Here is a 27,953-nt window from a genome sequence, read left to right as displayed (position 1 = left end):
CGGCGTCCCGCCCCCCGCTGCCCCCCGCCCCCGCCGCCCCCCGCCGCTGCCTTGGCCGGGCGGTGCGGAGGAGGCGCCGGGAGAGGCTGAGCGCTCCCGCCGCGGGCGCACGGCGGAGCCGATCCGCTCCGCTCCGCCGCTGGGGCCATGCCGGCCGGGTGCCCGGGGGGTGGGCGGCCCCTCGCAGCCCCGCCGCGGGGTCCCGGCTCTCCGCGGGCCGCGGGGGCATGAGGCGCCGGGCGCGGAGAGCGGCGGCGGGCGGCGGCGCCGGCCCTTCCCCTGCGAGCCGCCGCCGTAGGATGAAGCAGCATGAGGATGTGTGACAGAGGCGTCCAGATGCTCATCACCACGGTGGGAGCCTTCGCAGCCTTCAGCCTGATGACCATCGCCGTGGGCACCGATTACTGGCTCTACTCGCGCGGCGTGTGCAGGACTAAGTCCACGAGCGACAACGACACGAGCCGCAAGAACGAGGAGGTGATGACCCACTCGGGGCTCTGGAGGACGTGCTGCCTGGAAGGTATCGACCGCCCCGCCGGGGCGACCCCCCGGTCCCCTACCCCCGGCCCCTCGGGGGGCCCTGCCCAAAAGTTCGGGGGAGGGCAGGAGCATCCCGGGACCCCCCCACCCCAGCGTCGGGCCAGTCCCGGCACCCGCGGCCGGCGAGGGGAGAATCGCTCGGGCCGGGAGCCCCTTCAGCCCCGGGGACACGGCGGAAACTTGGCGGGTGGCTCCCGCACGCAGGACGCGAGGTCCGGGTGGAGCCGGGCCCCGGGGGCCGCCGCGGGGTGCTGGGGTCCCCTCCGTGCCCGGGGACCGGCGCAGTCTGTGGGCAGCCGTGCTGAGCATCCTCCCGGCAGCGCCGTCCCCGCTGCGGGAACGCGGGGACCGAGAGGCCACAGGTTCCTCTCCCAGCCACAGGAGCTGTTTTAATGTGAGTCTCGCTGCGAGCAGAGCCCCGCAGCCTCTCCGAGGCTCCTCAGGCACCGGGAAAACCATCGCACCCGGCATTTCTATAGCTGAGCCCCAGCACCAGTGCCAGCCTGTCCCTCCTCCATCCCTAGGGGGGACAATCTGGGCTGCCCCACGGCAACTCTGGGCTGCCCCACGGCTGGGCTCTCACCTGCCCGGCCTCCTCATTTTCCCCATTGCTTCCCTCCTGCAGCAGCACCCGGCTGGAGAGGCCACAGCAGCTGCTGCCCTCCTGCAGCACAGGCCATGCTTCAGGGACAATTTTGACCCAAAGCTGCTGGTTGAGGTTTATATGAGCAACACCAGGTTGTGCTTAAATGGGAGTTTGAATGGAGCCAGGTGCTGGTAGCTGCACAGCAAAAAAAAAAAAAAAAAAACAAACTACTGATGGATTCGGTAACTGGGGCGTAACTTTTATAATTAGCAGCTGCAGTCTGTGTCCTGTGTACCTGGGGGGGACTGTCCCTAAGGTGCTTTGGGGCCCCCGGGGTGCCAGGCTCCCCCAGCCAGCCCAGGAGCAACACTGCTGCTGGTGGGGACAAGCGAGCCGTGGCGGCCAAGCTGCTCCCTCCACATTGGAAAGTTCTCGGTGAGTCATGGCCATGGATGCAGAATTACCCTGTCTGCTCCTGGTGCTTGGTCCTACACCCGGCGAAGTCAGTCAGAGCTCTTATAGATGCAAGGAGGGTTTGGATTATGCTCTAATTCCATAACAAATAATTTGAGATAATCCGTCTCTCCTCTTGAGCTGAGGAGGCAGCAGCCAGGGCTCTGAAAGATGGGATGACTGGAGGCATGAGTAATTCTAAAATTCTTGGGTTTGCTGGCTGGGTTTTTTTTTTTTTTTTTCAGTGAATGTTTTATGTTTTCTTCACTGCCATAAATCACTGCTCGGGAAGGAGCTGGTGAGGCCCTGGTCTCCTGGGCACTGCACAGTGAGGAAAGGACTGAAGGGTGCCATGCTCAGTTCAGAGCTGAATCACACACAGCCCATCTCCCTGAGCTGGGCACAGGGCAGGGACCAGCTGGGGCTCATCCCTCCCAGCTGCACGGTCTCCCCCTGGGGCAGGTGGTCCTGGGAGTGGGAACAAGGTGGCTCTGCTCAGGGCAGTGCTGGTGGCACAGTTGAGGCCTGGTGCTGGGCACTGGCTCCATCATCAGCTCCATCATCCTTTGTGTGTGTGTGTGTGAGAGCCGGGGTGGGCTGTGGGGGTCAGAAGCCAGGCTGGGAGGGTCCCAGATGGTGCTCGGTGTGAGAACGTGGGGTTGCAGTGATGCTGGGGGGGGACAGCTCAACACCCTCCTGAATTTTGCTGGAGAAATAGGCCGGAGTATCCCTGTCTGTTCACTGATGCGATGCTGGGAAGGGGAAACTCCCCCTGGCCGAGCTTTGGGGAGCTGAGCACCTCCCATCGGGGGCAGGACAGTGCTGCAGAGGGGGCTGAGCTCCCCCCAGCCGCTGAGCCCCTGCAGCCAGGACTGTCACACGCAGCAGGTCCTGTCTGGTTCCTGCTGGGTCTCTCATTTCTCTGCGCTCGTTGTAGCTGGCTTGGAAAACAAAGGTTTGCAATTCATCATCCTGCGCTGGGGACGAACGCGGTCAGTGGAAGGGGCCGGTTCTCCCGTGCTGCGGATGATGCTTTAACACCGAGCGATGCTTCTGAGCTGGGGGAAGCACCTCGGCTTTGAAACTTTGCGCCGCTAAGGGGGGTTTAATGGGTGTTTAATGGGAGGAACTAAGCGTGTGTGTGCTCCTTGTGTGTGTGTGTGTGTGTGTGTGTGTGTGTGTGTGTGTGTGTGTGTGTGTGCCTGGCAGGCTCTGAAGCTGCCCGAGCGCCGGGTGCCCGCTCCGTCGCAGATGCTCTTTAAATCGCTGTCAGTCACCCAGGCTCAGCGCCTGCGTGGGAGCCCTGGCACCACGTGAGGCTCAGGAGCCCACGGGCGAGAGCGGATAAATCTTGAATGAAGCCGCCGCAGACCCATGTAGAGACACCCACGCTGGAAAACACAAATTAGTGCTTGACACAATATCTGGAGCCCAGGCGGGCGTTCCCGGGCTGCTGGGAGAGGGGGTACCCTCGGTTTGCTGTTGCGGCTTTTGGATTCTAATTATCACTTTTACGCTGTGCAAAAACTCTTTGGAGGTGTCTGCTTGTAATTCCCGCCTGAACGTGACCGGCGGCTGTCGGGGTGTGTCCGTGTCCGTGTCCGTGTCCGTGTCCGTGTCCGTGTCCCCCGTGGCTGCTGCTCATCAGTTGTTTTCCTCTGTTGATTGACTTGTTAATGGAGAGGGGAGGGAAATGCACAGCGCTTCGGGGAGGAAGCCGGGGCTGAGAAATAGCTGCTGAGGCTTGCGTTGTTTTTAGGCAAGTCAAAGAACTTTGGTTATCACCGAACTTAATTAAATTCAGCATCATTAGACACAGGGAGCCTTCTCGTCCTCCCTGCTGTGCGGTACAGATTGGGACCGGCTCCCTGGCATCACGTGGAGCTGAAACAGGCAGAAGTAGCAGGAGGATTTGGCCAATGCTGCTGGAAACACCATATTTTAAGGCAATGTGGTACTTTTCCTTTCCTCCTTCGTTTCCCTCATCAGAATAAAATGCTCTGTCATCTCCGGAGCACCGTGAGTGTTGCTCTGCCTGCCCCTGTCTGGGGATCCCCTCCTGTGTCCCCCCAGCAGCATGAACGTGGCCTTTGGCAACCTGGAAATTCCTCCCTGCTGACCCTGGGGAGCTTTGCTTGGGCTTTGTTGTAATTTTTTTGGGGGGAGAGGCTGCCTAGGTTCAAACCTGCTCTCCTGGGTATTGTGGCCTGACCCCCACAGCCCACAGGGTCTTGCTGAGCCATTTCTGCACCCAACCTCCATCTCCTCCTTTGCTATTGAGCATTTTAGTCAGTTTAGGTGATCAGTTCTGGAGGCTTCAGCTGAGGGTGAATCTGCCATGTCCCTAGGCCAGCACTTGCCCTGGGGAAAGAAATGAAGCCTTCAAACTTCCTTTAAGCATAAGAAAAAAAAAAATCTCAGCTGTTTCTTTTATATACAATAATTTCATGTTTTCTTGTAGACATGGTTACAGCTCAACACCATCCTGGTAGCAGGAGATCCCGTGTAGCAGTATCCCATCAGATGACAACGTGCAATCTCTGCAATCCACCTCCCAGTCCCCTTAATAAAGCACTGTTGACTCTGCCTAATACTGGTCTTCTCCTTTGTCAGGAGAGCTGAATCAAATACCCTGTGGAGCTCTAAGTGTTTTATCTTGCTGATCTCCTTTATCCACCAAATTTGTAACGCTATCAAGAAAAAATGATGTGGTTTGATAACTCTATTTTCTGCGGGGCTGTTTCACCCCTGGTCCCTCCTGCTGCTGCCCACCCCCCCTGGCCTGGAGGTGATGCTGGGGACACAGCTCACACCACAGCCCAGCACTTCACTCCTGGCACTGTCTCATTAAACACTGAACGAGTTTTTCCTGGCTTCTAGAAATTCAACAGAACTACAAGATTTATTAAAATCCTTTCGAGCTCTTCAGAAAAGTCCTCAGCCCATTCTCTGGATGCTCTGGGAGGAAGTTCTCCAGCACTACCAGTTTCGTGTTTACACTTAAATCACTGTTCCTCCTCTTCCCCAAGTCCTGGTGGGATACAGGACAGATTTGTGCCCAAGTACATGACAGAGGTACCTGATGAATAAATAACTGGGTATCCCTTCTGCTTCATGACTGACAGCTGCTCAGTCATGGCCTGGTGGTGATGCCCACCAGCAGTAACGTGCCTCAAGAATCCCTCCTGGTTTTGTTTAGACCTTTTGGTTGCAGATTTATTTCAACTGATCCCACTGGCTTCTCTTCACAGACATCCACATCCTAAAAGTATCAAAAGCCTTGATTTTTAATTGTTTTAACTGCAGTTCTCTGTTCTGCCCTCGACAGGGCAGCAGGGAAGCATTCTGCCCTTGCTCCTCAGCACCAGTCCTGCTTCTGTCTTTGTGTTTTCCCCCCAGTTGGTTTTGTCAGAGGTTGCTGGTGGTTTTGTCAGAGGTTGCTGTTGGCTCTGCTGAGCTGGTGTGTGCTGAAGGTGTTAAATCGGGCTGGAAGCAGCTGCCCCTGGGCAGCCCCCAGCTCCTCGCCTGCTCTCAGCTCCTCTCAGTCTTTCTGAGCGAGGCCAAGCAGAGAATTTCCCCAAGGTGACAGCAATATTGTTTCTGTTAGAAAGTTATTATCTTTAATTTTTAAAAGCACCAAGCAAATGTCCCTGAGATTGCAATCACCCGTGATAGAGCACTTTTTCTCCCTACTCATTATCAGTGGGTATTTAAGGAGCTGCTCATCCTGTGCCTCTGTCTGGTTGGTGTCTGTAGCAGATTCTCATCAGCAGCCCTCTTGCCATTCAACATTTCTGTTCCATGCTTCTGGCCCGGTTCTGGTGCCGCTGGTGCCGGTGTCTCCGGTGTCTCCGTGCTCCCTGACACTGCTGCAGCCCCAGCACAGCCCCCATGCTGGTGTCACCACTCTGGTGCCACTGCTCTGTCCCAGGGGTGCTGGCTGGCTCTGGCACCACGGCAAGGAGAGCCCTGGGGTGGTGGCCATGCAAGAGGGACTGGGGGGGGAGGGGGGTGGCCACTGTGGGCTGGGGGTGGTGGAGGGGGGGACAGGACAGGTCTGTGGGAGCATGGGAGGGTTGGGGGGCTGAGCAGAGGGGGGGGGATGGTGATTATTTGCTCTTCATGATGTGAGGGGGAGGAGACACCAGGTTAACCTGTGTGATGGGGAGCAGATGATGGAGATATCTGTGATGGCAGGTGAGGAGGGACCCGTTACCCATTAGAAATTATTTGGTGTGCTTACCATGCTGGAGAGGTAACAGACCCCTTACCCCTAACCCCAGAGGCCTCTCCAACAGGACAGCACCGAGGAGGGGTCAGAACTGGACCGAACCGCTGCCTTGAGCACAGGGCTCTGCAGGGTGTCCCCTGGCATGGCCCAGGCATAACCTCAGGAAATCCCTGCCCCTTGGCTTGGTGGAGGATGGACTGAGTGAGCATTAATTACTGTCCTTTGATAGAGATGGAAATGGGGCTGGCTGGACCCTCCAGACCCTTGTGGCCAAGTGCCCAGAGCCACACAAATCCTTCTGGGGCTGCACATCCGAGCAGCTGGGTCCTGCCTGCTGGGGAAAGGTGTCTGGAGAGGAGCCCCTGCCACCAGCTCTGCTTCCAGCAGGAAGGGAGGGGACAGGATTTACCCTCCTGGGCTGCTGCAGCATTTATCTGGACACAAACCCCATCTCCTGGGGTGCGTGGAGAGCTGGTGGGCACAGTGGCAGCGAGCAGCACGTGATGAGCAGGACGTGTGCTGGGGAGAGCTCAGAAAGAGGCGTTTTAGTGCTGCAGAGGCGTGGTGCAGAGCCTGTCATCTCCAGAGCCCTGGCTGCTCAGTCGAGGTGGAAGGCTGAATCTGAATGAGGCTCTGGTGGGTTTTTTTCCCCGTGCAAGGTCACCGTCTCCATCACAGCTGTAAATAATTAGGGCTGGCTAACGAAGGCTGCAAGCTCTGGGGCTGGGGGGAGGCCCACACCAGCACCCACCTCCCCAGGGATGGGGAGAGGAGGATCCAACATCAGTCCGTGGGGCTGGAAAGCACCCGAGGGCAGAGGCACCCACCCTGAGTGAGGGGTGAGCAGGGCTGGGTGCTCAGCAAGGGCTTTTTCTGAGGGTTTGGAGGAGTCAGGGAGGGATCCTGCCCATCAGTGTGGGCTGGAGCTGTGCTGCAACAGCTAAAACTCTCTGGAATTTTAAAAATGACTCTTGGAAGCTGATTCCTTGAAGGTGGTGTCTGACTGTGGTTTGGGTTAGTGCTTGGTGTGGAGGTGACCTCACCTCCCATCCTAAGGGCTCCCGGGTGGGTTTGCTGTGGGTGACACCCCAGGCTCAGCTCCCCCAGGGCTGTCCTGCCTCAGAGCAGGATTTGCTCCCTTTGGGATCACACAGGGGGACACCTGGGCTCTGCTTGTCAACCCCACCCTTGCAAAAAGTCCCTTGCAGGGTGGGTGAGTGGCTGCCTGCAACAGGCTGAGAAGATCAGGGTTTGCAGGGCCGTGGTGGGAGAGGCAGGAGCTGTGGCTGCTGGGCACATGGAGCTTTCCCAGTGGTACCTGGAAATGCAGGGGGAGAGGAAAGTGATCCCCAAAGAGGCTGCCAGCAAGTGGCTGCCCTTAAAGGGTTCCAGTTTTCATTTAAAATCAGTGTTGGGTTGTGCTGTGTCCTGCACGAGCAGCCCAGATCCCAGGCTCTCCCCTCTGTGCCCCCAAGGGGCTGGGCTGTATCAGTTGGTTTTTACAGCTGTTGGAATTCTTTGCTCCATCAGCATCACATCTGCATCCCACAGACATCCCATCCTATCCCATCCCATGGCCATGGCAAGGGGCTGGGGTGCCTGGGGCCAGGAAAGGTGACTGTCACCCCGTGTGTGGGACAGATGTGATCTCACATGGATTTTTCCCTGCCCTGGGCCTGCAGCTGAGGCTGTGGCTTTGCCAAATCCTCTGTTTGCTGTGGCAGCCCCACCAGCCTGGGCAGCACTGCCAGGGAGGGGTTGGGGACCCAGGAATGGGGACCTGGGCAGGGATCCCTCAGATGGCAGCAGTTCTGGAAGCCTCTCACAGCCCTGGGGATCCTTCTCCCCACACCCAGAGAATCTCTTGGCACCCATCAGCCAGAGGTGACCTTGGTTTGTGTCCTTTACTGGTCTTTGGCCATCCCTCCAACAGGAAAAGCTGAAGGACAAGTAGGATGGAGCCTTTCCCAGAAAAGCTGCCAGGGTGTGTGTGGGGGGGAATCTATTTCACACTTGGATTTGATGATCTTAAAGGGCTTTCCCAACCAAAATCATTTAATGGTTTGATGAAGTGCTGGTAACCCAACACACCTGGGGGCTGCCCTGCTTTTCCCACTTACCCACAGCTCCCAGAGCACCATGGGGAGAGGGGCAGGGGGGTGCCCAGAGCCTGAGCTGCCTGGCAGAGCCACGGACACGGAGCTGGGGAGCAAAGTGGTGGAACAGCCCCAGGTAAGCACCAGGGGAGGCAGGACAGGGGTGGGGGGCTGGCAGGCACGACCCCTCCACTCCATCTCTCCATGCCCTGGGACACAGCCCTGCCATCCTCCAGCCCATGGCAAAGCATCAGCAGCAGGATGGGTTCCTCAGGGTGATCCAGTGCAAACCAGTGAGGAGCTGGGAATCACTGGCAGAAGCTGGGGAGCTCTCTGCTGCTTGCCCATCCATCTCAGGGCTGCTGTGTTTTTACCTTCTCTTCCCCTCCCCATCCCTCTGTGGCTGCTGCTGCCTCCTGGAAGGACAGAGCTGAGTGGCAGCCAGGTTTGGTTCCAAGCCCTGGGATGATTCTAAGGGAGTGTTCTGTGCTTTGAGTCAGGTCTGGGGAGCTGGGGGTCAGTGGGGCAGGTTCTAGACCAGGTTCTAGACCAGGTTCTGGTCCCAGCTTGGGACCCGTGGGGCTGAGCCAGGGCTGTGCTGTGGAAGTTGCTCTGAATTTCTGGAAAGCTTTCCAGGGTGTAGGTTGGCAGCTTTTGTTTTCTGGAGGGGGAAGGCAGGGTTGGCATCAGTCGCTCACCAGCAAAGTCCTCTCCTAATGCTCAGGCAGTAGGACAATCCCTTCTTCCCTTCTTGTTCTCCCCAAAAAAGCCAGGGGTGCTTTTTGCTGAGCCTCTTGAATCTCTCTTTGCCCATCTGGTGTACTGCAAGGGGCTGCCTGGGGCTCTCTTCCCTTCTTTTGCCCCTCAGCAAGCAGGCAGCATGATGCCCGCTGAATTCTCTGGAATAAACAGTCTTTGATGGATCCAGTCCCTTTTAGTGCATCAGCAGAAATTTCAAGTATTATCATTAGGGAGATGTGACAGAAGTTTATATATATATATATATATATAAAAAGGCAAGTGCTTGAGTGGCAGTCCTGTATTTGAAGTTCAAGTGCTTACCTTCAAATCAATGCCATAAAAAAGGGATGAAAAAAAAATAAATTTCATATCACTTTTGCAAAGAAAACAGCCTGCTGAGCCTCCTCCCAGGCTAAATGTACTTTAAAGATTGACTGTGCAGCTGTAAAAACTATTGATGAACTGTAAACATGAAAAGATCGCCGGGCTCGTGGCCTGTCAAGAGCATGAGGTTGGAAATGCTCTGTGCTGCTCCCCGGAGTGACTCACCCAGGCCCCAGCAAATGTGTTTATTTGTAAAGAGCCGGATTTCAGGAATTGTGACCTTTTTAATGCCTCGTGCAGCGAGCTCGGAAATTCAAAATTGCCTTTTGGCAACTGGCTCGTCTTGCTGAAGCTCTGACAGTGCTTTCCCTGGCACTTTACATATTTTTCAGCCCGGATCTTCTGCCCCCTGGGGCTCCTCTGAGCACCGTTTGCTGTTCCCCAGCCCTCGATGTGGTTCAGCATCCTCAGCATGGGGCTGAGCTCCGGCTGTGCAGGGGTACGAGGGGCTGGCTCACCCCTGGGGCTCCTCTCAGCACACCCTCTGCTCTGAGCCCTCCTTGCTTTTATTAACAAAGTCCTTGAAAAACAGACCCTGGCATTATTTAGTCGCTGACCTGAGCAGTCGCTTCACCTTGAAAAAGGGAATAAAACTTGGATGGTGCCATTGCCCAGCAGCCCCATCCTTGCCTTCCCCAGGGCTGCCCAGCCTGGCAGTGCTGTCACTGCTCCCTCTCTCTCAGCTCTGGGGTGGGAAGATGCTGGATGTGAAATGTTGCAGTTGTAATAAGAGTTATTTAACATTTCTGGGTCCTGTGACTAACGCTGGTGTTTGGTGCCGGGCGATAGCGCTGCTCCTTTCTGCTGCTGCTCCTCATCTGAATGCACCAGGGAGAGGTTTTGATGGCTTTTCCACTGTTTGTTTGCGTCCTTTATCAGCGCTCTGCAATTTCTGGCTGCTGGTTTGTATTCAGAGTTACAAATACCTCCTTTCTTCTGTTTATTGGGCACGGGTTTTTATTTTTACGGCTGTTTACGTATTAGCCAGGCAGTTTTTAAACTGATGCAAACTCCTGTCGTGGGTATGAGTTTGGGGGTAAACCACCCTTAAATCATTTTCTCTCCCCAGTCATGCTTTCATGCCCGAATCTCTTCTCCTGATTTGGCTTGTAATTGTTTTCTGCTCTGTGGATTGACCTTCCAGAGCACCAAGAATGTGTGCTGCTGCCTTGGACTCTGTTTGCCCATAAGAAGTGTAATCAAGTGATGATTGCTTGGACTTGAGCAGTAACTAGTTTTTAATTCTGTGATCCATTCCCTTTCAGCTGTCAACACAGAGTCTAAAATAGCACTCCCCTGCATGAGATGCCGTGCTTCAGAGCTAGGAAATTGTCATTTATAGGTTTTTAGAAATTCAGAAGACATTTTAATACTGGTGAAGTGAAACCTCCAGCTTCCCATCATAATGCAGTTTTCTCTCCTGCTTATTATAAATAGGTGCTTAAGCAGCCTCTGGTAGGATCTGGCCTCTGGCAGAGCTGGGGCTTTGGAGCAGACACCAGAGCACCCTGGACCCAGGAGAGAGAAAACTGCCCCATCCCTGGCAGGGTCTGAGCCCAGGTTGGATGGGGCTTGGAGCACCCTGGGCTGGGGAAGGGTCCCTGCCCATGGCAGGGGTGGCACTGGATGAGCTTTAAGGTTCCTCCCAACCCAAAGCAGGCTGGGATTCAATTATTAGCTTTGGCTGAATTACTGTCCACTTCTTCAGCCAGGGGATCCCAGGGTTTTTACACTCTCCACCCTTTTTTTTCCCACCTGGTCCCTTCTGAGCAGGTTTTATCCTTGATTTTCCCGTGGATCTCTGTAGGGCTCAGCAGCACAGTGTGTGTCACACTCCCTCCAAGGAGCAAATCAGTGCCATCCCTCTGTTTGTCACCCGGCTCCTGCTGGGAGCTGCAGGGAGCTGCAGGATGTGTGCCGGGCAGGCTTTGCTCTCCCCATCCTGCGGCTGGGATGGTGCAGGGCTGGGAGAAAGAGAGGAGAAAAAGGCATCACTGGGTGCATGGAAGCTGTGTCCGGGTGAGAGCAACAGAAAAGGGCATGAAGTTCGACAGGGTGGATGAGGAGAGGCAGGGATCACCACGAAGGGCAGCTGGCTGGAGGCAGAAAAAACAGTACTAAAACTTTTTTGTTCTCAAACGTGTCCCTGGCTGCAGGGGGGGTGTCTGCAGCCCCTCTCCCCACCTCCTGTTGGGAAGAGGCGGGCTGGGAGCGAACCCTGCCCAGAGGCTCCTCAGTTATCCCGAGTGAATCCGAAACGTCCATCAGGGGAAGGAGGGCGGGATCCAGGGGGAGGTCCCGGCCCCTTGGGCACAGGGATGCTGGGCAAGGGCTCCTGCTCCTGCCCAATCTGTTACCGTCAACACCTCCGAGTAGGAAAACAAAAAAAATTTATTTTTTTTTTTTTAATTCTAGAGTTGTATTAATTTAAACGGATAAACTCAATCATTGAAGCTCATTAATTTCTAGCACATTTCTTATTTACGCTGCTTCTGGCTGCTCCAGCACTGATTTAGCTATCATAGGAATGTCAATTACCTTTTAAAATACAAATCAATGTTTATTCGCTGCTGGAAATAAAACATGAGACAATTTCCTTACACACACTGAAGAGCCCTCTCCTCCCCAGCCTGATCTGAGGGCTCCTGGTGCTGGCAGCCCATCAGTGTCACTGTCACAGAGGGGACAGCAGTGTCTTGGCCACCCTGGCCCCCAAGCCAGCCACAGCCCCCTGAACCTTTCTACCCCATCCCTGCTGGCCAAAAAGCCTGGCAGCCTCCTGGGAGCCGGGTTTGCTGTGGGCATTTCCCATCCCTGAGTTCCAGCAGTGTGGAAGGATGGAGAGAGGAAGGAAACCCGGGGGGAGACCCAGGGAAGCAGCAACCCTGTATTACCTGATGACTTTTATAATGAGAAAAACAAAGCTAAACCCTTGAAGCAGAGTGCTAGAAATTACCCATCATTTTCTAACTTTTTTTCCTCCTCTATTATTCAGAATTGTTTTGCTTTTCTGAACTGCCTTGTGTAGGTTGCAACAACCCCACAGATTCCAGAATGGAAGATGATGAGTCACTGTCAAAATGTAGAATTTTAAGGGTTTTTTCCCCCCCTCCCCCCCTTTTAGTAGTGCTGAGGGGTCAGGTCTCTGTGCCACTTGCTGATCACCAGCACCTCTCAGGCTAAAACTGGCAGAAGCTCTCAGTGTGCCCGTGGCTGCCTGGATGGGTCCCCCCAGGGATGCTGAGCTGGGAGCTGCTCCCCAAACCCTGCTGAGCTCTGAGCAGGCTCAGTGCCTGCACCCTCTGTGTGTGTCCAGCCTGGGTTTGCTCTGGAGCCCACTTCTGCCACCTCCTCCCTGTTGCTCTCCTGTCATTTGACTTGGGTTTTTTCCACTGGTGGTTTGATGGTTTTTCGGATTTTTTTTTTTTTTTTTTTTTTTCGGTTTGCAGGGGAAAAAAAAAAACCTTCAGTAAAGGCGTCTCTGTGTAGGTGACTCTGCTCAGGCACAAGCCACCACCGCAGAGAGGGGGAGAGGGTGTGAAGGAGAGCTGGAGCCCGGGGGAGCTGGTGTGGGGCAGGGGGGATGTGCCGGGGGACCCCGCTGCAGGATCCGTCCCTGGGAATGGCGGGGGGGAGCCCAGCACCCATCCCGACACGGAGAGAGCTGGGATAGAGAGAGGAACAGGGAGCGGGGGGGGGATTTGCCTTCAGGGTGGAGTTGGAGCAGGAGGGTGCGGAGCGGTGCCGGGTGCGGGGCTGGGGGTGTTGCCGGCTCCATCCTGGCCCCGAAAGATCGGAACTTCGCAGCCCCACAGCGGGGACCTTGTGCAAAGAGCCTGAAGCCTGGCAGGAAGGGATCCCTGGCAGCGCCTGAAGCTGGGGAAGGAATGAGGAAAAATTTCTTTGCATCTCTCTCCAAGCATCTGGGAGGTGGGTGGGAGGTAAAAAAAGATGAGCCCTGAAGTTTTAATTCCTTGGAGATATTTAGGTACCTTGCTCTTGTTCCTGAAGGGAGTGCAGAGCCTGAGGATGACTGAGGATGTGCCTCAGGCTCATGGCCAGGCACTTGCAGCTTTGGACCTCTGGTTCTTCGACAAATATGAATTTTCAGAGAACTTAAACCATAATGACCCCGCCACTTCCTCTGAGCAGCTTTGGCGTGATGAGGTACCTGCAGGAAGCCTCCACAGAGGCTTCTGTGGACTGGAAGACACCACAGAGAAAATAACTCCCTTGAATTTATCGGGAGGTGCAGGCTCTTGCCCCAGGACTCCTCCTGGCTGAGGCAGCCAAGGAGGGAAGAGAGGAATTTTGTTCTCATTTAGGAACCTGGAAATCTGTCCCACTGGATGAAAAGAAATGAGATTTTAAAACCATAACTCTGTAGTCTCCCGGCTCTGCAGGTTAGGATCGATGTTTTCACCATCACGAGACTCGTGTTTCCCTCGCCATCCCCCCCCAGCCCACCCCCCACCAGCCCTCCCTGGGGAAAAGGGCTTGGAGAGGATAAAGACCCGAGATCAAATCAATTAATTGCCTTTGCTTTCTCCAACCAGTGCCTGCAGAGAGTACCTACCTGGAAATACACATCAAGTGACCCAGCAGCAACAAAACCCTGCCGGGACCGGGCATTCCCCCCCTGTCTGGGGGAGGGGACAGTCAGGACCAGGCGTTTGTCACCTCCTGTACCCTGCGGCTCGGGGCTGATGTGACCCTGCGGGGAGAGAGGGAGCGAAGGTTTCCGGGAAGCGCGGGATGCAAACCAGCCCCGCGGGATGGGAGAGGAGGGGGGTGCCTGTACCAAACCGGAGAATGCAGAATTGTGTGGTGGGATTCTCTGCCTTTCACCTTGACCCCGGCGTTCCCAAGGCAGGGCTGGCTGCAGGCTGCAGGCAGGGACATCCTATGGCCACCTACGGTGCTGCCACCTGGGATATTCCCGGGATGGTTTACCTGTTGGAGAGGGTGCCTGGGGACGCTGGGGGTGCCCCTGGATTAGAGTGGGACCGTCACAGCGAGATCTTGAGCCGGAGCTCGCTGAGACTGATGCAGAGCACAGAGAGATGTGGGCAGGGGGTGTGGAGCCGTGCTGTGTGGCCAGAGCCTGGGGACAGGGACAGGATCTCCTCGGTGGCAGAGGGCATGGCTCAGCTTCCCGGTTGCTTTCAACCAGGCTCGTAGGCCGGGTGATGTTACTGCTCTGGTGGTTGATTTATTTCAGTTCAAAGAGCTGTGCCTCTCTCTTCCCTGAGCCCAGCAGCAGCGTTTCCCAGGGCTGCTGTGTCCGTGCTTCTCTGCCACTGTCCCCAGCTCCCTCTTCTGGGGCTGGCAGCATCCCTGGCCACGGGCCAGCTACCAGGATGCTCCTCCAGGGAGGAGCGGAGCCATGCAGGGTGCTGGGCAGGGAAATGCAGCGCTAAAATAATCTGTCTGATCAGGATTTACACTAATAGGGAGAGAAAGTTACCCAGATAGACCACAGAGAGAGCCGGGTGGGGAGTGAACACCAGCAGCAGCTGCCTGGGCTGGCACCTTCCCGGCCAGCAGATAAATGAAACCCCAGGAGCTGTGGCTCACAGGCACCCGTGGGGAAATGGCTCCCAAGTGGGCTGGGGAGCAGCCAAGGCAGCGGTCCTGGTGTGGTCCTGGCTGGTGGGAGCTCTGCCCTCCCTCCTGCTACAGACAGGGGTTGGGGGCTGGGGGGAGAAGCAGCATCCCCCTGGCCCCCCATCCATCCCCTCTGACCAGCGTGAGGTGCTCAGGGAGCAGGGACCAATCCTGCTGCCTTTGTACCCGTGGTGGTGTAACCCTGCCTGTAACAGGGCCCGGCTGCCAAGCCCCGTGAGCATTCTTGGGGCCAGGGGGGGCTTTTTGTGATCTGAGCCTTGTTGTGGTATTTGTTTGGAGCCCGGGAAGTTGTGTGTCGGGTGACTCAGCGGTCGCCATAGCGACGAGCATCGGTTAATGAACAGAGGGAGTAAAGGAGCCAAAATAAATGTCAGAGTGTGAAATGGATGCGGTGGAGCCGGGCAGCTGGGCCTTGGAGGGAGGTGGAGGGGCTCCCTTGGCCTTGGAGGGGGGGGCTGGGTTTTGCTAAACCACCTGCAAGGTGCGGGCTGAAGGGTCTGCAAGGAAGCAGCACCGTGAGCCCTGGCTGTGCCTCCGTGCAGCCCCAGGGCACCTGCAGGTTGTCCTTGTCCTCTGGGACTGGGCAGCTGGAGCCCTGTCACCTGCAGGGACACAGTGCCACGTCTTGGGGTGACCTGTGAATGTCTGATGCTGCTGTGCTGTCCCCTCTCCTGGTGCTCAGCTGGGGCTGCCCCCAGCCCAGTTATTGAATCACAGAATCATGGGATGGGTTGGGTTGGGAGGGACCTTAAAGTTCAGCTGCTCCTGGCTTCAGGATGCTGGGCACTTCCCTCTGCCCCGGGCAGCTGGAGGGAGTTGGTGTTGGGTCCTGCAGCAGCAGTGCTGAACAAGGCTCTGCCCCTGCCCTGAGAAAGTCACTTGATTGTTATTTTGGGGGGTGTTTGCATCTGTACACGGCATCCCCTGAGCTTGCAGGTGCCTCCTGCTCCAAGGCTTGCCCTCATCCCCCACAGTCACGGAATTCCAGAGGAATTCTTAGAGCAGGGGGTGCCAGCCCTGGGTTTCAGCGGGGGCTCAGCAGTGCAAGAGGCCTCTGAGAACTTCAAAGAGATCGAGCCCAAGAAAATTAGTATTCTCCTTTGCACACTGTGCTGATGGGCTGACTCAGCCTCTGAATTCCATTCCCACCTGGCACCAGGGAAAGTTTCCTCTCGCTGATGGGATGATGAGCACTGGCCTGGCCACTCTCCCCGCAGCAGCAGGAGGGAGATGTTCCTGTGCTGCCGTGGTGCCAAATCCCTCCTGCTGTGCTGGTCTGTGCCAAGAGCAGCCTCTGCCCCCCGGGAGGGCAGGGCAGGTCTGTCCCAGCAGGGCAGGTTGTGGGTTTGGGGCTCCAAGGATCAAGGCAACTGGAGATGGAGACCGAGCCCCCAGCACAGCCCTGGCAGCGACAGCCCCATGTGGAGTGAGGCTGGGGACAGGTCCAGGGGTTCTGTGCATCCTTCTGGGTCTGTTGGGAGATTTTGGGGTGTTTTGGGATGCTGGGGCTTGGCACGGTCCCCCCCTGGCTGGCAGCACATGCCTGATGGCTGGAGAGCAAAGGGGGGAATGTGGGGGTGGCTTGAGGGGGCAGAGCCCCGCTGGTGGGTGCAGGGAGATGCTCAGAGGAGGTGGGTGCAAACCCGAAAGCTGAGCAGAGGAAGAGGAGGAGGAGGAGGAGGGTGGGGGCTGTGGTGTGCAGCTGCCATCCCCGCCGGGCCCGCTGCCTCCCCAGCCCCGGTGGTGACACCGTTCTCAGCCTCCCCTTCTCCCGCAGTTCCCAAAGCAACGGGAGCAGGCGGTGCTCCCGCCGGAGCTCCATCTCCAGGCTCTCAGTGACGCCTGTCACCATGCTCAGCTCCCCCGAGCCTTCAGCCCTGTCCCCTGGTGCCACCTCCTGTCTGGGGACAGGGGAGAGGGGACAGAGCCAGTCTGCTCCAGCGGGGCTGCCCTTTCCCTAGGGAGCTGCTGCAGGAATCCCTGCCCCTCGCCACGGGAGTCACGTGTGGTGCCTCAGTTTCCCCACAGGTAACATCAAGGAGAGGGTTTGTCAGCACTGCAGAGGAAGCGTGGCACAGGCTGCTGCCAGTGTGCTGCTGGCTGTGTCACCAGCCACATCCCAGTGTCCCCAGCAGACACTGGGCACGGTGCTCGGTGTCTTGGCATGGGGAGCAGGCCTGCAGCATCCATGGGAGGTGATGGGCTGCATCCACCACCACAAATCCATAAATACGACTGGACAGAGCCACGATTTTTTTTTTTTTTTTTAAATTTTCAGGGGGTTTATGCCTTTAATTTCTCTCTGCCTTCACAGGGCCCAGGCTGATGGGGCTGGCGGGTGGAGGAGCAGGAGAGGAGCCAGGTCACAGCCAGTCCCTGTCCCTAGGGACATAAAGGTCCCTCTCCGTGGCTGTGCTGCCTCACTCCCACCTGCTGGCAGCGTGTCCCCGTGTCCCCTGCTCACCTCCTGCCGTGTCCTTGGCTCCCTCCCCCCATGGCACAACCACACGGCTTTGGCACCAGAGAGCACCCAGACCCAAAGCACAGCGGGGTGGGAGCCAAAGCAAAGGGGTGGGTGGCTGAGGGTGAAGTGAAGTGTGTTTGGTTTGCTTCAGAGGCAGGAAGGGGGAGGGGGAAAAAAAAAAGCCTTTTTCTCCCCAAAACGCCAAGTGGGAGGCCAGGAGCTAGCAGAGCAGTTGCCTCCTTCCCCAGGCCTGCCTGGCAGCAGTGTTGGTGTCCCTGCAGCATGGCCAGCAGGGCTCCTGCCAGCACAGAGGGGGCTCAGGGTGTCTCCTGCCTTCTGTCTCTCCAGGAACCTTCCGAGGAGTCTGCAAGAAAATCGACCACTTCCCCGAGGATGCAGATTACGAGCAAGACACAGCTGAATATCTCCTCCGTGAGTCTGCTTGGAGCTGTGTGTGTGTCCCCAGGGACCCCCCCCTCCTGGCACCCTCTCCATGTCCCCCAGCACTGCCAGGAGGCTGATAGGTCCCAGCCCCCCGGGCTCCCTAATGCCACAGTAGCAGTGAATGGGGTTTGTCTGGCACTTGCTGTCCCCAAAGCCAATCCCATGGGGTGACAGAGGCTGGATATGAACATTCCTGATGCAGCTGCTGCTCCTCCAGATGTTGCTCTGAGCCCCATCCCCAAGCTCTGTGGGGATCCATCACCTCTGCTCACCCCCTGTGGAGGGGAGTGTGCTTCAAGGAACCTGGTTGCAATTTTAGCAGATTAGCATTTAAGTTCTTCTCCCACCCCCTCCCACATTTTAAATAAAAAAATCTATTTTAAAGCCCCCAGAATGGCATTTTAATGGGGCTTTGCTGTATTTCTGTGCCTTGAATAAAGCCCCCAATAGAGGAATGAGAGCCCAAGCCCAGGCACAGAGCATTTTTAGTGCAGCAGGTTGTGATTTGTTGCATTTATTACCCCTCGCTGTCGTTTTAGGAGCTGGATTTCTGTTAGACCACACAGAAAAGCCATTTCTTTGTGTATCATTTGGTCAGTGACTCCTGAGCTTGCAGAGACAGCCCTTGCAGGACTCATCCCCGTGGGGATGGATGGAGCTCAGCATCATAGCATGGCATGATTTGTGCTGGGCTGGGGGGCTGGGGCTGTTCATTTTGAGAATGTTCCTTCCCTACATGAGAAAACAACTTTGTGTTGGATTTTGGGTGTGTCAGTTTGTCAATTCTTGCCTCCAGAAGCAGGTGGGATAGTCTGGGGACCCAAGGGATGGGTTCCTGACCCCTGTGGGTGCCAGCCCGATGAGGTTGGGTCTGAGTCCCAGCAGTCCCCAAGCTCCAGAGTCTTGCCTGTAGCCTAAACCCAGAAGGTGGGCAAGGGGCAGGTGAAGTGCCAGCACTGCCTCTGGGACAGGATGGGAGGACAGAATTCCTTGCAAAAAATAACATTATTCAGGGCTTAAGCCACTTTTGTGGCATTCATTTAAGCCTGAATCCTGGGGTTTCCAGGGCTGATGCCAGCAATTTCTGAGCAGAGCAGCTTGGGGACAAGCAGAGGACACAGAGGGATGGGTGCCAGGTCTCCCTCACCCCTTGGGGCAGCACCCAAGGGTGCTGTTGCCACCCCTCTGTGGGTGCTGGGGTGGGAGGTGCCAGCAGCCCTCTCTGTGGGGGCTGACCCTGCCCCACTCCCTGTCCTGCAGGTGCAGTGAGAGCATCCAGCATCTTCCCCATCCTCAGCGTGGGGCTGCTCTTCTTTGGGGGTCTCTGCGTGGCAGCCAGCGAGTTCTACAAGAGCAAACACAACGTCATCCTCAGCGCCGGCATCTTCTTCGTCTCTGCAGGTAGGAGCAGGGTGCAGGATGCGAGGATGGGGGATGAGATGCGTTGTGGGTCTTCCTGGGCACGGAGGGGATGGGTTCTGGGGGTTGTGAGCTGTCCCATCCCGCTGGAAAAATCCTCCTAGCAGGGAGGAACCAGCAGAGGTTTCTGGCGAGTGGTCACTGGGGTAGGGAGCACATTGAGCATCCTCCTTGGGCAGGTTTTGGGGAGGCTGTGCCCTCCATCACCACCGAGGAGCAAGTGGTGGGACCAGGCAGGACATGGGGGCACCAGGGACCGGGCAGAGGGGCTGCTGCAGCCCTGCAAGGAAAACCACTCCCTGTCGAGGCCATTCCTTGTGGATTACTCATTTCTCTGTGCACTGTTCCCCAACGCTTCCACTGATTATCGTGTGACAATGTCTTTGTCTCAAGGAACTGCTCCGTTTGGTGTTATTTTTCTTCTCCCCACAAAGAGACAAATTGCTCTCCCTCCTTCTGCTGGCGGGAGCTGCTGATGCAGATGAGAAAACAACGGAAAGAACATAATCGATTCATTAAGTAAATCCAGGAATACAGCAGCAGCTCCCCGGCCCCCCCGTGCTGCCGGTGGTGCAAAACCAGCCCAGATCCTCAATAAAACCTCCAGGCTCCACCAGAAATGAAAAGAGACAGAGCCATTCCTGCTTCCCCGTGGCCCCAGGGCTGCAGAGAGCTGGGGCTGACGCTGGAGGGATCCCTGCTGATCCCTGCTCCAGCTCCTGCAGCGCGTGGTGAACATCTCAGCAAAGCAAAACCAGCTCTTGAAATGTCCTTTTTTTAAACAGAACAGCAGTGGTTCCTCTCTATGGGTGACCACACATCTGTTATGGGTGCACGGGGGTGCAGATGCCTGGTGGGACAGCAGCAGGGGTCTGCCAGGGGGTTGGTGCTGGGGGGTGGGCTGGCGCCCCAGGGGGATGCAGCCACGACCCCTGCACCCTCCCACGGCTCCTGGTATTAGGAGAAGGGCTGAGCAGCTCCTGCTGGCAGAGTCCCCTGTCCCCCTCCTATCCTCTCCATCACCTCTCCCTCTCCTTCCCCCCCTGAAGGTCTCAGCAACATCATCGGGATCATAGTCTACATCTCAGCCAACGCAGGGGACCCGGGGCAGAGCGACTCCAAGAAGAGCTACTCCTACGGGTGGTCCTTCTACTTCGGAGCCTTGTCCTTCATCATCGCCGAGATGGTGGGGGTGATTGCAGTGCACATGTACATCGAGAAGCACCGCCAGATCCGTGCCAAGTCCCACTCCGAGCTGATGAAGAAGTCGGCCTTCACCCGCCTGCCCCCCTACAGGTACCGGTTCCGCCGGCGGTCCAGCTCCCGCTCCACCGAGCCCCGCTCCCGGGACCTCTCGCCCGTCAGCAAGGGCTTCGGCACCATCCCCTCCACCGACATCTCCATGTTCACCCTCTCCAGGGATCCCTCCAAGGTCACCATGGGGACGCTGCTCAACTCGGAGCGGGACCACGGTTTTTTACAGGTCCATAACTCCATCCCCAAAGAGTTCAAGGAGTCTTTGCACAACAACCCGGCCAACAGACGAACCACGCCGGTCTGAGGGGGGCAGGGGCGTTCTGGGGGCTGCATGACATCATCCTCGTGACGGTGTAACCCGTGAAATCCCCTTTTTAAGGACAAACCCATGCGGTTCCCCGTGCCCTCCACCCGCGGGGCTGGTTTTTCAACTCTTGAAATGCCACCGGCCGGGCCAGGGCCCGCGGTGGGACCGGGACCCCCGGTGTGGGGGGGCTGGGGGCTGTTCTGGGAGGGGACCCCGGCCGTGGTGCCCCATGGACTGAGCGGGGCTTCCGTCACCACCCCGAGGGTGGCTTCCCGAGGTCTCCATCGTTAGTGTCGCTCATCACCGCAGTGTTCCCGTAGCTCTGTGTCCCATGGAAGCGCTGTCTGTGAGAACCCTCCCCCTGGTAGTTACATTTAAACAAAATTGCCTGGAAATCCGGAGTCTGAGGCGCTGGGTCGGTGCCGAGTGCCGGGTTCTGAACCCCCTTTCCCTGTCACGGTGGATGGAGTGCTCAGGCTGGGTCTCTCCGTGGCGTTTCGTGCATGCATTAAATAGCTTGGAATTCAATTTTTGTCATGTTGGGTTGGAAGAAACATCCTTTTGCAATTTTCTGTGGTCTTGAAAGGGCTTCTTTCTTCTTCCTTTCCTTTTTTTCCTTCCTTTGGTGCATTCAGGCCGTGAAAGGACTCAGGAGCAGAATCCCTCCGACGACTGGTAGCAATTAACCAGAGTATAATTAACCTCTAATGTTGCAAGAAAATGAATTAATTCCCTAAAATTAATACACACAGAGTCACAAATTACTGTCTGGGCACAAACAAGGAGGCAAAGCTTGAGCTGGTGGTACCGAGGCTGTGCTGGTGGCCGGGCTGTGTGCGTGGTGTGTGGGTCTGTACTGCCGGGACAGCGCCGAGAAAGTCACAATAAAATTGTCCAGTTTGGCACAGAGGTTCCTCGGCTGACTTAGGTCACCCTGAGCCTGCTGTGGGCCACACGCTGTGTCCCACTGCTGCTGGGTGGTGGCTGCCACGGGGCTGGGGCTCCCCGGCTGTGGGGGGCCTGGGGGAGCAGCCCCTCATGGCCCCGTTCTCCTGCCCTGGGGAGGGGGGGATGTGTGTGCACAGCTTCCTTGGATGATCCCCACACCCCTTGGATGATCCTCACAACCCTTGGATGATTGGATGATCCCCACACCCCTTGGATGATCCCCACATCCCTTGGATGATCCTCACACCCCTTGGATGACTGGATGATCCCCACACCCCTTGGATGATCCTCACACCCCTTGGATGATTGGATGATCCCCACACCCCTTGGATGATCCTCACACCCCTTGGATGATCCCCACATCCCTCATCCACCCCCGGCAGCCCCGGGGCTGCCCTCAGCCCTGTGCAGCTTCTCCATCCCCTTACCATTTATTTGCTACTATTGCAAAGGGGGGTTGCAGGAGAAGACCAATTCAGATGCTAATTAGGCCTCTTAATTGCTACGGTTGCTGATTGCACGTATTAAAACCAGTGGAGGCACTGGATCTTGGGGAAATATTTAAAAACAAAGCAGGGATGCTTGGAGGGGGAGGAGGGATGCTTGGAACTCCATGGAGCTGGGCTGGCTGCTGGGATCGATGCCCACAGAGCAGCACTCTCAAGGAGATCACTGGGAACTCTGATCATGAAATCCACTCCAAGACCTCCCTCTCCCCACCCCCCCGTGCTGGTGGTGGTGGCCACAGCAGTGCTGACCCCAGGGGGGCTTCAGTGCCCTGAGCAGGAGCCTTGCTCAGCACTGCCCTGAGCATCACCAACCTCTGGGGTTCATGTGCACGCTTTGTGGGTTAAAGATTTTTTTTTTTTTTTTTTTTTTTTTTTTTTTTTTTTTCAGAATTAAATCTCCAGTTCCCTCGTTGTGTATTTATTGCCGCTGTGGCAGGAAATCAGAGCTGCCGTTTGTCAGGGGCCGGGTGCTGCTGCACCAGAGCTTGTGCACACACGGGACAGTGGGTGCCTTGGGGTGTCATTAAAGCCCCATTTGGGGCAATTTGTGGTGCTCAGGTTTTTCTTGAGGGTCGGTGATTCGGGAGATCGGTTGGAAAAAAGGATTTTGCTTCATTTCAAAGAGAGCATTGATTTTCTGGAATTAACCAAGTTATCCACTAAGTAATTGAAGACAAGCAGGAGGTGCCCCAGGCCGTGTGCTGCCTGTCACCTGCACCGGGCTGGGTGCCACGAGGCAGGGCAGAGGACAACAGACAGTTTTCTCTTCTTGAGGCTGAATTTGTGTCCCGGGATGGACCTGGTGTCACCAGGCTGAGACCACTCTGAGCCCCCCCAAGCCTCCTGGGGCCATTTGTTTGAGGAGAGAGTGGGCAGGCAGTGATTGAAGGTGTTTCACGTGTAATATCTCCCCTTCATGCCAATGTCTTTCCCCTGGAAGAGAAAAATCAATACCCAGGCTAAATCTGGAGGCTTCAATATTTTTCAGAGAAGTGCAAATCAATATGGATTTCTTAACAAGTTTAATTTCGATACCTGAAAGTGCACATCTGCCTATTTCCTGACCTTTCCAACCCTTTGGGGAGGAAGATTAAAAAGATTTGTTCAAATTCAAGGAATTGACTCAGCAAATGCCCCATTACCTTGTTTTCTTTCTGCCAGAACTCGATGGACAGCACGAGTGCCCATCACCCCCATGGCTCCCAGTGCCAGCTCCAGCTCTGCTGCTCCACACTGACCCACAACCAGGGCAGGGTATAAACTGGGCCTGCACCATGGGGACACCTCTGGGGGTGCAGAGGGACCCAGCTATAGCCAGGGGATCTGGAGATGGCTTTCCAGTCCCCACTGGGGCTTTGCTTTGCTGGTTGTTGTGCTGTCCTGTTCAGCTCTCCAGAGGGGGTTCAGTGGCTGTGTTGGTGCTGTGACAGGCAGAAGCCCAACACAAGCTGCCCACAGATGCTGGCACTTCCACAAGGAGGGGAGGTGTCAGCTGGGTCGTGGTTGCAGCGCAGAGTTTTTCTTTTCACCCCTTTTTTCCCCAAGTCCAAGCCTCCCACAGGATAAATGGACAGATTTCCCCCTGGTTTGCTGCAAGGGAACCTCTGAGTTCCTGCAGAGCAGTCGCCTCCTTGGTTTCCCCTTTCTCTACTTTGTCCTTTGCCCTTTCCTGCTTTGATTTGTTGGGGTGTTTTTACTCTTTGCAGTAGCTCATGAAAGCCCAGGTAAGTCCAAGCAATTTATGTCACATGTTTATTATTTGCTTGATGGACAGTAACAGCTTCTGTGGTGCCATTACTCTGTGTCATCTAAATCCAAAAGCTGAGATGCTTTAAAGGGCAGCCTTTCATTTAGGGGCTGGAATAGCTTTCCCAGCATCATTATTGTCCACCCTGAGTGCCTGTGCTCCCATAAATCTGCAGCTGACCACAGCCACTGAAGCTCTTAAAAGTTCCCCAGAAAATTTTCAACAAATAAGACTTTCACCTGGGTGCACAGGGAAGGTCCCTGCTAATAAACTCCTGTCCCTGTGTCCTTACCCTCACTCCAGTCACTAGCAGAGAAAAACCTGAGCCTGAAGGTCATTAGGAGCCGGGGGTGGTACCTGCAGCTGCATCTCCGGAGCTTCCCCAGAACCGGGGAACCCCCCTGGTGCCTCCTGAGGGGTATCCTGGGAATGCCGCGGGGAGGAGCGGTGCGGGTCAGTGCCATGAGGAATTATGGGCTGTTGGTTCTCATTGCCACCGACCCAGCTGGAGGTGTGAGGAAGGACAGAAATCTGCATTCAACCTAACGCAGAGGGTTTGATTTGCAAAGTTTGTGCCGAAATGAAGGGAGGCTCCAATCTCGCTGCAACTGGAGGGAGCGGCAGGCTGCGTGTCCTGGCTCACGGGAACCCCCTCCCAGAGGCTGCCCCACTCGTGTCTCTTTCCCGGAGGGCTGTGGTTCCCCTGGTCAACAACTTTCCATCCCCCCCGGTTTCCTTAGTTACTCCCCTTCCTCCCGGGCTCATTAGCATTCCCACCACTCTCCCAGCACGGGCTGTCTCCTGCGCCATCGGAGGCTCGGGTGGTGACAGCCACGGCGCACGGCAGAGCCACCATCCCGCGGGGACAGCGCCCCGGCCCCACGCCTGACACCCCATAACGAGGGGCGAGCGGGACCCTCTGCCTCGGGGCCGAATTCCCGGGGGTAGGAATCAGCTCTGGAAGGACCTGGAGTCCGGCGCCGATGGACCGGGACCCGAGCAGCCTCCGCGGGTGCGTGGGGACGAAGCCGGAGAGGGGATGAGCAGCCCGGGGGTGCGGCGGGAGGTGACAAGGGGGTGACACCTCCCGGTGTGGTGACTCCCGTGGGCTGCCATGGGAGGGGGGACGGTGGCCACTACCGGGTGGGCACATCCGGGACGGGGCTTGAGCTTGGCGCTGGCTGGGGAAGCCCGAGTGGGAAGGTGCTGGAAAACCCCGGCGAGGATGGTGAATCCTGTGTCTGGAGATGCCGGGGATGGCAGAGCAGGGCAAGGGACAGCAGAGTTGTGCTGGGGACCAGGTGTCCCAGGAAGGCCCTGCCATTCCCAGGCAGGGATTTGGCTCCTGCCGGCCCCCACCTTTCAGGCACCAGGGCCTCGCCTGTGCTGCCGCTCCCTGGGGAACTGAAGTTTGGGCTCCTTTAATAACCTGCAGGTCCCTTGGAAAACTGCAACGAGGAGCATGAAGGAGCAATTCGGTAAGTTTATTTTGATGAAATACAATAATTATCATGCTTAGCAGCTGTTGCTATTTAAAATAAGAAAAAACGGGGCTTGCATTGAAAATGTTTTGTAAACCATGTGCACCAACAATCTGTTCCAATGAAACCAGCCATTATGGAAACGGTATAATAGCAGGAGCTCATTATGGAAAGTTAAATTGCAAATCATATTTTGTTTCAAATGAGCTAGATGAATGCATAATTTGCCTCAAAGAAATAGTTTTGTAGTTCTGATCCTCCTGCCAAGAGCTGAAGCTCTGGGGCTGCAGCTGCCGGCGGGGCCTGATTGTCCATTTCAAACTGCAGGAAGTTTGAGTTTCAAAGGAAGATTTGAAGAGAAAATTGGGGGAGGGGGGGTGTGGGGGGTGTGGAAGCAAAGGGAAAAAAGCAGCTCACTGCCTTCTGAGCTGAGCTGGGAGCTCTCGGCTGGTTTCCTACCCCTGATCCCGGAGCCCGCGGGGCTCTGCAGGTCGGGATAAAGGCACAAAAGGCTCCAGTCCCCCCGGACCCTCCTGTGCAGGGGGCAGCGGGGCCCTTCCCGCAGCTCTCAGCATCAGCTACAGCCTGGGAACATTCCCTGCCATAGCCAGGGCATCGTTTGTAAACACAAAGCTGTTTGTGTCCTGTAATCCCCGGCTCCATCCCAGCGGCCCCGGCCATCCCTGCCTGGTTAGCAGGCTCGCAGTAATTCCCCCGGCGCTCTGCAGGGAGGAGGCTCAACCATCTCCGCCGATGAAAAGCAGCAGTAAATTCTCTGATGAGACTTTAAAGCCTCGTCTGGGGGAAGTGAGTGCCCGTGGCCCACTCCCTGAGGGTTCCCAGCCTTCCCGGGCAGCCGCTGCTCGGGTCTGTGGATCCCTTTGTATCCCGGGGATGCAGCATCCCGCTGGTACCCACTGCCAGCAAGGAGGAACAGGTTAAAAAAACTGCCCCCAAGAGCCCCCTTCTGCCGGACGGGGATGTCCCCTGCCTATGACTGCAAGTCAGAGCTGCTGTGTTTTATTACCAGCTTTAAAAAAGAGCCACACTTAGTAATGAAACTTGGCGGGAGGTTCCGTGTAAATGCTCAAAAATTATATATGATCTCGAACCCTGTATTATAAGAACGGCTGGCGGGCAGTTCCCAGCCTCTCAGCCTGTTCCCGGGACACGGCAGCCGCCGGGATCAAGGGTCGGGGTGGCCCGAGGGGACAGGTCCGGGGGTGACACATCGCTCAGAGGGTTCGTACAGGGCTGAGCTCCTTGTGCCTGCATCCCAGCATCCAGCAAACAGTGGGAACGGGGCAGGAGGTGACGGGTTCCTGTTTGAGCCCGTGCAACCAGGGAGCACAGGGAGCAGCAGCTCCCCAGCCCTCCGGGATGGATGAGGCACAGGCTCTCCCCGGGGAGCAGGGATGTGCTTTCCAGAGAGTCTTTGGATGCATCATAGATTCTCACAGATAATTTCAAGCCAGTTAACCTCACAGCAAACTTGCCAAAATAATTGAAAAGGCTAACGAGTGTTCTCTAACCTCCAAGCAAACAGCAAATACTTAAAACAGCGGGGGTTTTTGTTTGGTTTTTTTTTTAAATAAAAAAATTCCTCCTTCCTTTCTTTTTTAATGGCAGCCTGGAGCTGGAAGCAGGTAGGTGATTTCTTAATTTCTAGTGCCTGCCCCTGCAGTTACCATCTCCTGTTGCTGTCCCAGCCCTCCCCAGGGCAGCACTGGGGGGCAGCACCATCCTCCTGTCCTTTGCTGCCCTTGCTCTGGCCCCGGTGACATCCCCTGTCCTTGTCATGGCTCTGGTGACATCCCCTGTCCTTGTCACTGCAGCAGCCCCAACGTGTCCCACTGCAAAGCTCCAGTCCCTGCCCCAGCCCCCGTAGCCCTGGGGTTGTTGGGGCAGCTTTGGTGTCCTCTCAGCCCCCCATGGCTGGGGAAGGGGCTGCCCAGGGCAGCTGTGGGGACAGGGGGATGGCTTGGGCTCCAGCCCCTCCATTGCAGGGCCGGGGGGCTGCGGGGTGGGGGGACGAGCACCTGGGTGCTGGTGGGGCAGGGCCAGGCTTGGCTGGGAGTGGGTGGGATGGGGACAGTTCCCAAGGTTATTTTTCCTCCTATAGCAGCAGGTAGGAACTTCCCTGGCCAGGCAGGTAAGGTGAACACATCTCCTGAGTTGGAAAGCTGTAGAATCCCAACCCTGAAACCCACCCGTGCTTTGTGGTTTGCCCTGTGGTGGGAATGTCTGGGGCAAGGGTCTGGGTTTTAAATCCTCTTTTGTGTTTTTTCCACAGTGATAAGAAGAAAAATATCTAGAAGCAGAAGAAGAGAAGCGAGGTGGCTCAGGGCAAGTGGAGAAACTATAAATCACTGAGAGTGCATCCCAAAGGCTCACCTCAGGGTTCAAGTGCCTTTTAACCTCTCAGATCCTGTCAGCCCTGCAGGAATTCTTTGTCTTAATATGATTGAGGTCTTTAAGTGCCTCTCAGCCCAAAACCTCTGCACACAGGCTGCCTGGGGACACAAGATCACCTTTGGCACTGGTTAAGCATCCTAAAAGGCAGGATGAAATGAGTTTTATGCAGTGTGATCTCTTTAGACAGCAAAGAAGGCAAAGGCTCCAGTTCTCCTACAGATATGAACAGAAATGGAGCAGCAGGTCAGGTCAGATCTGCAGCCCAGGAAGCCACTTTTGGGGCAGTTTTACCCAGTGTAGGAA

General features: G+C 56.3%; 2 protein-coding genes across 12 annotated transcripts in view; one reads left to right on the top strand and one right to left on the bottom strand.

Annotated features, from left to right (window-relative positions):
• ARHGAP17 (Rho GTPase activating protein 17) overlaps positions 1–27,953 on the bottom strand; it is a 268,089-nt gene that overhangs the window by 184,163 nt on the left and 55,973 nt on the right. The gene's annotated exons all lie outside the window — the stretch shown is intronic.
• On the top strand, positions 101–21,117 carry CACNG3 (calcium voltage-gated channel auxiliary subunit gamma 3). Its single transcript, XM_071760565.1, has 4 exons — positions 101–520; positions 17,472–17,555; positions 18,828–18,968; positions 20,036–21,117. The coding sequence occupies exons 1-4, from the start codon at positions 310–312 to the stop codon at positions 20,545–20,547; spliced, it is 948 nt and encodes a 315-aa protein (XP_071616666.1). The 5' UTR covers positions 101–309; the 3' UTR covers positions 20,548–21,117.

The sequence above is a fragment of the Heliangelus exortis genome, chromosome 17, assembly GCF_036169615.1.
Source record: "Heliangelus exortis chromosome 17, bHelExo1.hap1, whole genome shotgun sequence".
NCBI lineage: Eukaryota > Metazoa > Chordata > Aves > Apodiformes > Trochilidae > Heliangelus > Heliangelus exortis.
Note: the sequence above shows the minus strand (reverse complement) of the source record. Positions and strands in the feature narration are given on the sequence as shown.

What these genes read in the sequence shown, in the direction of transcription:
- CACNG3 (XM_071760565.1), top strand. Translation starts at nt 310, where the DNA reads ATGAGGATGTGTGACAGAGGCGTCCAGATGCTCATCACCACGGTGGGA. An exon ending in CACAGCTGAATATCTCCTCC is followed by an intron (nt 17,556 to 18,827) that starts GTGAGTCTGCTT and finishes CCTGTCCTGCAG; the next exon opens with GTGCAGTGAGAGCATCCAGC. An exon ending in CATCTTCTTCGTCTCTGCAG is followed by an intron (nt 18,969 to 20,035) that starts GTAGGAGCAGGG and finishes CCCCCCCTGAAG; the next exon opens with GTCTCAGCAACATCATCGGG.